Raw genomic sequence first — 9496 nt, 5'->3', positions numbered from 1 at the left:
TAGGTCTCAGATATATACAAAACATCCCTCTAAAGTGTTTGGCCTCAAAATACCAAACAGATCATCGTAGCATCCCATAAATCCCTCTGTTTCAGCTCTGTTTCACAAGTGCTGAATCTCTGTCTGTTACTTTAGATGAAAATAAGGAGCCACTCCCAATGCTCTAGGTCTAGGAGATTCAGGTGATAAGGTGGGGTGGGGGGTTACCTTGGTTGGTTATTGGCTAATGGTTACACAAGCCAAAAAATCGTTATGACTGTGACAACATAAAGTGGCCAAAATCTGATCAGCTCAATTTACATTACATTTCATTTAGCTGACGCTTTTATCCAAAGCAACTTACAATAAGTGCATTCGACCAAGAAGATACAAACTAGAAGAAAACACCAGTACATCAGGTTTCATAGAGCCAAAACATTTCAAATGCTACTCAACTAGCTTTAGATAATCCAGTCCTTTATTAGTATGTAAGTGCTTAGTTAGTATGTAAGTGCTTAGTATCTAAGTGCGTTTTTTGTTGTTGTTTTTTCATTTTATTGCTCGAAGTGGAGTCGAAAGAGATGAGTTTTCAGTCTGTGCCAGAAGCTTTCTGCTGTCCTGATGTCAATGGGGAGCTCTTTCCACCATTTTGGAGTCAGGATAGCAAACCAACGTGTTTTTTCTGATGGGAACTTGGGTCCCCTTCGCAGTATGGGTGCAGCGAGCTGTTTGGCCGATGCAGAGCGGAGTGCACGTGATGGGGTGTAGGGTTTAAGCATGTCCTGGATGTAGGAAGGGCCAGAACCATTCACAGTATGGTACGCAAGTACCAGTGTCTTGAAGTAGATTCTAGCAGTTACAAAGTCGCTTGGAAGAAGGGAGGAGGGCGCAAGGGGCCTTAGGGGGGTCAAGGAGGGTGGAGAAGACAGAGAATCATTTTTTGGCATTGGACTAGGAAGAATGGATCTTATCTTGAAAGAAAGTGCTTTTTGCCTGAGAGATCGAAGAAGAGAAAGAGGAGAGGAGAGCCTGATAGGTTAGGTAGGAGGTTATCAGTGTGTTTGAATTTCCACCATTTCCGCTCAGCTGCCCGAAGGTTGGTTTTATTAGCACGCAATGCGTCATTTAGCCAGGGAGCAGGAGGGGAATGACGAGCCTGACGAGATGTGAGAGGACAGAGAGAGTCCAGAGAAGATGAGAGAGTAGAGAGGAGAGTTTCTGCAGCAGAATTTGGAGGCAGGACTGGGAATGGTGTCAGATGAAGGGCGGGCTGAGAGCACAGATGAGGTAAGAGTAGAGAGGGAGGTTACGAAGGTTACGGCGGGAATGAGAAGAGATTAGTTTGTTATGTTTGGAAAGGGGTAGAGAGAATGATATGAAAAAGTGATCCGAGGTGTGAAGCGGGTTTACAGGGAGGTTAGAAGTAGTGCAGTTCCTTGAGAATATGAGATAAAGGACATTGCCAGCTTTATGAGTTGGTATGGAGACAGTGAGAAAGCACCTCTGGGACAAATAAAGGGTTTCTGATTTCTAAGGTTGCAGCCCTGCTTTAAAGAATGTACCAACAACTACACACACATTTCTATCAGTATTTCTCTGTGTTGTGGTTGACATGATGAGGACTGTTAGGAGTTAAGGGGAGATTCTGAGCATCACCACGAAATGTGCAAATTGACATAAAAATCAATAAAAGGGGAAAAAATGCTCCATGTTTTTAGGCTGTAAACTTTAACTGTTATGTACGCCAACTACACATACAGTGTATCACTCTTCCTCCTGTACATTAGCAGATAAAAGGCATAACATACTTTAATGAATGGTAAATAAAGAATGCTGGAAATAACATACCATCAGTAAGGAAAAAGAGTAAGAACTAAGATGTATTGAGTGGCGAAGTCCCTCCCCTTCCGGTGGACCTCCATGGGACCTTATTTCGGAAAAATTATGTGTTGAAGTCAATAGAGAGAGAAAGATTATGTTCTGATCCCGTTTTAATTGTGCCACGAATTCCACATATGATGTTTGTCAATTTAAAAGATAATTTTGCAAGTCAAAAAAATAAAAACTGGTCGTAAAACTGTGAAGTAACACAATTGTTTGTGTGAAACGCTGAATTAACTACATCTCTGGTCTCGCAGAACAACACACGTCACCAAGATGGCCGTCACTACTGTCATATCAACAGAAGGATTGTCTACCCTCACTATCACCACAATGAAACACGTCCAGAAGAATGTCATGCAAAGCTGCCTGCCTGCCTTCCTTTGATTCTCTCTGAACTGCCTGGTCTTTTTAATGTTTAATGTCAACCATTTGTACAGATAGCCTGAAGTAGAAAAGATCGCAGATGCTAATGTAGCGTTAGCATTTCTCCCCCGGGCTTAAATTGTGTATTATAGAATGATCACACCGATGTGACATTACTCTTCAAAGGGTTCACAAAATATGAATACTACTCTTAATGTTTAACATGTTGGGTTACTTAATGTTTCTTCATGTTAAGGCTAATAGAAATGACAAGGATTTAATGCTAACTAATGTGCTAGCTACTGCTAGGTAGCTAACTTGATCCAGCCACTCCTGATCCTTTAACCCAGTCTCATGGCATTTCGTGTTCACCAACACGATTTTTAATCTATTGATTCGTGTTCACCAACACGATTTTCCCCTTTTTTTCGTGTTGCACAGCACGATTTTAAAAGCAATGTATTTCTATTGGTAGTCTCACTGCATTACGTGTTATAGGAAGACCGGAAGCTGTGTGGTTCATAAAAACATTTTCTTACTCAATATCAAGCCACAATTATTGCTTTTATTTTAAATCATATAATTTCTGACTTTTGTTGCCGTCTGTGAGGAAAATAAATGGGGCTGGGAGCCTCAGGATACTGAAATCTGTATTTTTTAAATCTTTTTTTCCTTCTAATTTGTTATTATTTTCAAAATAACACACTGTTATTTACTCACCAATAACACACAATTATCCTTGTTTTTATTTATTGGTTTATTTCCATAATCTCTGGTTTTTTGGCGTCCGTCAGGAACTGAATTTCAAAATAAAAATAACCGGAAACAGACGAAGGCCTCTAGGAGTTTAGGATGGCCGAAGACACTACACTACCCATAATCCCCAGCTATCGTTTAGGACTACAGTCCCCGTGATTAATCTTCAAGCTCTGGGATTGGATGTTGGAGTGGCAGTGCGCCAAGGTTACGCCTAGCGTCAAACAGCTGTTTGAAATGGAACAAAATCACGCCAGACTATCCAAAACTGGAATCGAACGCCCCCCCAGAACTACACATGTTGGCTATTGTGTTTCGCAACATGTTCTATGGGACGTCTCTACTGAACGTTTTTGTTTTTCCCACAATTACAAGTTGCCATGACATTGGTGTTATCAAATGTAAAACATATAATTCATAAATGGGTGAAAATCGCTTGTGTCCATAATGCGCAGCATTAATATATACCCACATGACAGCTCATTGTTACTTTGTAATTCTACCCCACTACAATACAGAGGTTAACCTGGTATATTTACTCACTACACTTATTTGAGTTACTTTGCAGATTCTGATTAATGCTGTGAAATATAAACAACCCTTAAATCAGACTTTAGTTACACCTGAGTAAAATTTAGGGAAGGTGATTGTCAAGTGCCAACAATCAGGAGAGATATTTGATAGTTGGTGCTTGAGAAGACTAAACATTTATCTGCAATTGACTTGAATGGAAACGAGTAATAAAGTATATTCATTACTCGTTATTCTCTACTAATAGTTAATTAAAGACTGTATAATGGCTATTTTGCACATCCCTTTCAAGATTTCAAGATTTTCAAAGGTTTATTGACATATCATATACACAACTATGGTGTATGCAATGAATGAAAATGTTGGGTCACAGGTTCCTCAACAGCGCATTACAAGACATCTATCAATATCTGTGTATACCTCCACCATTAAACTGTCGTATTCTGCACATTTCTAATTTCTTAATTCGTTTTTCTGTTTTGCACATCCTCCTATTTATGTATTTGTACATCCTGCACTAAACTGTTTTATTGTAGAGATCACTTATAGTATCTTCTTGATTTTTTATATTCTATATTTCTATCATTGACCTTCTACTTTCCCCCTATGAAAGTATGTACTCTTAATATGTTTGTAATCAAATATAACACATAAAAACAATAATTCAATAACGTGCTTTAACCACTAGGCGGTGCACACAAGGTACACACAGCCTTAATAACTTTGTATTATTAGTGTAGGACACTTATGTATATACAACATCTGAAGATGTATAGTTTTATTCATGCTTTCACATAATTTTACAGCATATTGCTATACTATTTCAGACTCAGTATTTACATTCTTATATTCAAAGAAAATCAGTAATATCTTAAAAAACTACAAGTCCTTTTATATCAGCTATGCACCGTTATGTTGTAAATATAACCTATCTATGAATTAGATCAAATGTAAAAGTCAGCCAAATTAGTTTTGATACTGCAAGGAGACGTATTGTGTGAAGAGAAATTGAAGATGTTGTTTAATTGTTGATATATTTATGATCCACGTCAAGTGTTCAGTTTCGGCGGCATTTCTTCCAGTTTTTCCAAAGGTCTTCTCATCAGGGCTCTATAAATAGAGAACTACTGCAGATCTGTAATATGTCATGTATTACAATGCCGTTATGTGATGAGTTTCAAAGAGAAAAGCAAGAACACTCGGAATTAAGTATTATTTTATTCTTTTAAAATGTTTCTCCGATTTCATATCATATAAACACCAAATCCCAACATGCATTGCGGCTAAAACATCCAATCAGTGAGCTTAAACTATAGCTGAGGATCTTGGGTAATCGCTCGAAATGCCTACGTCTGTTTCCGGTTATTTTTATTTTGAAATTCAGTTTCCTGACGGATGCCAAAAAAAAACGAGATTATGGAACTAAACAAATAAATAAAAACAAGGATAATTGTGTTTTATTGGTGAGTAAATAACAGTGTGTTATTTTGAAAATAATAACAAATTAGAAGGAAAAAAAGATTTGAAAATACAGATTTCAGTATTCTGAGGCTCTGAGCCCCATTTATTTCCCTCACAGACAGCAAAAGTCCGAAATTATACGATTTAAAATAAAAGCAATAATTGTGGCTTGATATTGAGTAAGAACATGTTTTTATGAACCACACAGCTTCCGGTCTTCCTATAACACGTAATGCCGTGAGACTACCAATAGAAATACATTGCTTTTAAAATCGTGCTGTGCAACACGAAAAAAAGGGGAAAATAGTGTTGGTGAACACGAATCAATAGATTAAAAATCGTGTTGGTGAACACGAAATGCCATGAGACTGGGTTGGATCCTTTCATCAGACGGGAAGCGAAAGAATGAGCAAGACCCATTGCTGGTATGATAACAACCTGGTACTAAGCACACAGGCATCTTGTTAAAGTTATCTTATCTTAGCCAGCGCCCAACCCGGTATCTCGGCAAGACTTGAACATGTGACGATTTACCATGCTGGGAGACGTGAAGATGTCACGATTTCGTCCCTTCAAACGTGACAGTTACACGGTATTGTTAACCCATGTTAACGATGTTAACCAGTGGAGAAATAACCGGAAATACCAAGCAAATGCTACTCCGACGTAATGATTTATTTTGTAATAGTCACACTCGATTACACCAATTTTCTTGTTGCCCCAGCTGGTCGACACCTCTTTTAGCATAAACAAAGGCTACATTAATGTCATAAATCGATGTGAATCCATGCGTGTGGATGTGGAATTAACGGACGTGACGTTGTGCGATTGAGTTGCCAGGCAACAGCTTCGGTTCATGTTAATTTACAAACTCTTCAACTACAACCATAGTTATATTTAAAAACATGTTAGAAGGCCTCACGAAATACTTTAATGCAAATTAAAATGTAAATGTGAAGGAATGTGTGTATAATAAAATACATCGGTCATAAACGAAACCGGAAACAGACGTAGGCAAGATCCTCAGCTCGATGATTGGATGGTTTAGCCGCAATGCATGCTGGGATTTGGTGTTTATGTGATGTGAAATCTGAAACGTTTTTTGAAAATACAATAATACTTTATTCTGAGTGTGCTTGCTTTGCTCTTTGAAAGTCATCAGATAACAGCATTGTGATACACGGTTCGGCTGCATTAAATATTACATATCTGCCGTAATTCTCTATTTATAGAGCCCTGCTGAGAAGACTTCGAGACAAACAGGAGAACTGCCGCCAAAACTGAAAATGTGACGTGGATCATAAATATATAAGCAAGGTGCGTTCACACCTGCCTTGTATAGTCCAGTTGAATCGAACCCTGGTGCATTTAGCCGCTTGGTGCGGTTCATTTGGGTCGGTGTGAACACAGTCCGAGACCTCTTAATTGAACTAAACAACCGGACTCTGGTCCGCTAAAATAGGTGGTCTCGGAGCGCTTGCTTGCGATATCTGGAGCGGTTCATTGCTGGTGTGAACGCAATCCGCACCAAAAACATAGGAAGCGCAGTATTTACGTGTCACAAGAACGCGGATATCTTCAAAAATCTTTAGCGAAAGAGTCTTTCAAGACATCCACGGTTGTTTAGTTAAGAGTAAAGCAGAATTAAGTGTTGAACAGTGTCGTGTAAAGTACAAATTCTCCGTCAGCGACATAAAAGTAAGAACACCTGTCGTCGGTGAAACGCCCCTCCTTACTGCAGAACGTCTCTCATGGATAATGTGCAGCGGCGCGGTCATTATGGGGAAAAGAACACCGACAGGCTGATCAGGAGCCCAACACGAAGCGGAGGGATCTAGATCGGCATTACCAACGTTCAGGGAGCTCTATGCAAGTCAATGGGACGCCCTGCCCGTTGAAAACTGACTTCCAAGGGGTACCCTGTCCGTAATATAGTGACGGGGAGGGGCCATGACCGTCAAAGACCCGTCAACATTGGACGGGTTGGGACTGGAGTGAGAACGTGTTGCGTTTTGAGGCAAGATATGCCTGATTTTTGCAATGTTACGTAGATGGAAGTAGGCGGTCCTTGAGATTGATTTTATGTGACCGTTAAAGGATCAATCCTGATCAAATATAACACCAAGATTCCTTACAGTCTCACTGGAGGCCAAATTAATGCCATCCATAGTTAATATATCTTTAGATAGTTTATTTCGTAGATTCTTTGGGCCGAGTATGATAACTTCAGTTTTAGTCGTGTTTAACATAAAAAAATGTAAGGTTATCCACGTGTTTAAGTCCTTGAGGCAGTCTTGAATTGTATTTAGATGATTGGATTTATCAGGCTTTATGGATAAATATATTTGAGTATCACCCGCATAACAATGGAAATGTACAGAATGATTCCTTATAATATTGCCTAGCAGAAGCATAGTGTGAACAAAATAGGTCCAAGCACTGAGCCCTGTGGCACTCCATGGCTCACGTTGGTTTGCATGGAAGATTCATCTTTGACACAAACAAACTGAGAGCGTTCAGATAGATAGGACCTAAACCAACCTAATGCAGTTCCCTTTATGCCAACTCAGTGCTCTATTCTTTGCAATAGGATATCATGGTCGATAGTATCAAATGTAGCACTGAGATCGAGCAAGACAAGAATAGAGACAAGTCCTTTGTCTGAGGCTGAGAAGGTCATTTCTGACTTTAACCAGAGCTGTCTCTGTGCTATGATGTGTTCTAAAGCCAGACTGGAAATCTTCAAATAAATAATTGTAATCAAGTAATCACACAACTGTTTTGTGACTGCTTTCTCAATAATCTTTGAGAGGAACGGAAGATTAGAAATAAGTCTATGCTAAAATCTCTGGATCGAGGTTGTGCTTTTTAAGAGTTTTATCACCGCTACTTTAATGGTTGTGGAACATAGCCTGATAATAAAGACATATTCATAATATTTAATTAAAAAGTGTTCATTACAGTTTTTCTCAATCGCTAAACCCACTATTTAGAATCAAAATTCCTTTCATCAAACCAACAGCACAGCCATCGAAACAGAAAACCATTTCTCTACAACAGTATACCATTTCTCATTGATATCACACAAAATGCAGATGCTAAGCAGTGTTTTGCAAAACAGATCACACAATTCTCTAACTGAAGTTACAATTCTCTACACAAAGATCAAAAATCTGTTGTGTAACTCATGTCTACAAAACAACAAATAATCTTCTCACAGTGGATAACACTTCCTCATAAACTTAGACCATAGCTACACTAATTGACACTTGATGTGCAAAATATTAACACTTGTTATCAGTCAATCAGCCCATTGAAAAAGGTAACTCCATGGAATGTACTGTATACCTTACAGTAATGATGTTACATTGAAAACATTTACATGATAGAATTTGCATGACTGTACTTAAAATATTTTTTTAAATGGTGCCGGTAAAGCTATAATAGTGTTGATATGACTTGCATAGGTCTTTGAGATGTTCATATGGGGAGGATTAGCTATAGCTGATACAACATTTTTACAGTCAGTAATTGTGGTCTTTTCCTTTTTGCACATTGAGAAATGTTTTTTTTGTATTGGGGTGAATTGAGTACTTCACTTCCATGTAAATGAATTGCTCACAGCTGACATCAATGAATTTCCTATAGTAATTGTAATTAGTGAGAATCCTATAAAAGACCTCCCTCACTTCAGTAAGATGTTTGTGTAAACAAAATGGCTGATCGAGTAGGTAGAGGAGCTCTGAGAGGAAGAAGGAACCCTGTTGTTCAGCGAGGAAGAGGGAGGGCTGATGTTCAGAGAGGAAGAGGGAGAGCTGATGTTCAGAGAGGAAGAGGGAGAGCTGATGTTCAGAGAGGAAGAGGGAACCCTCATGTTCAGAGAGGAAGAGGGAGGGCTGTACGTATGCGTGGTGGAAGAGTTGAAAGGGGACCAATGCGAACAGTAGTTTCGGACAACACCCGTGCAACTATTGTGGACCACGTCATAAACCATGGCATGTCCCTCAGTGAGGCTGGCCAAAGGGTTCAGCCCAATATACCGAGATCAACAGTGGCATCCATTATTAGGATCTTCAGGCACGAAAATAGGTAAGCTACTGTAACAGCACTTCATGCATTTCTATTTTGATGTAGGTTTCGATCACTGTTTTTATATTACAGTACATAACATTCTCAAATATTTATTGATAGAACTGAAAGAGCACCCCGCTCTGGTGGCAGACGAAAGGCCTTTACTCCAGAACAAGAGTCTGCCATTGTTGATATGGTTGTGGCCAACAATGAAATCCGCTTAAGGGAGATTCAGGCCAGAATAATTGCAGACCAGGATGTCTTCAGTAACATTCAGTCTATAAGTGTTGCAACCATTGACCGGGTGTTAAAGAGGCAACACCTCAGAATGAAACAGATCTATAAGGTTCCTTTTGAACGCAACTCTGACCGTGTGAAGGAGTTAAGGCACCGGTATGTACAGGTAAGGACCTCAATCACACTGATGGCTTGCCTATATTTTTAGTATGTC

The 9496-nt window shown here is 39.2% G+C and overlaps 1 protein-coding gene across 1 annotated transcript in view; it reads left to right on the top strand.

Moving 5' to 3' along the window:
* The first annotated feature begins 7947 nt into the window (after positions 1-7947).
* Positions 7948-9496, top strand: part of LOC307033862 (uncharacterized protein) — a 2893-nt gene continuing 1344 nt past the window's right edge. Inside the window, exons 1-2 of the mRNA XM_079672498.1 lie at positions 7948-9063; positions 9166-9448. Of these exons, the coding sequence (XP_079528624.1) occupies positions 8690-9063; positions 9166-9448 (657 nt within the window). The 5' untranslated portion in view covers positions 7948-8689. The remainder of the gene's footprint in view (positions 9064-9165; positions 9449-9496) is intronic.

This window comes from Notothenia rossii, assembly GCF_949606895.1.
Source record: "Notothenia rossii genome assembly, chromosome: 3".
Taxonomy (NCBI): domain Eukaryota; kingdom Metazoa; phylum Chordata; class Actinopteri; order Perciformes; family Nototheniidae; genus Notothenia; species Notothenia rossii.
This window is presented reverse-complemented; position numbering and strand designations above follow the sequence as displayed.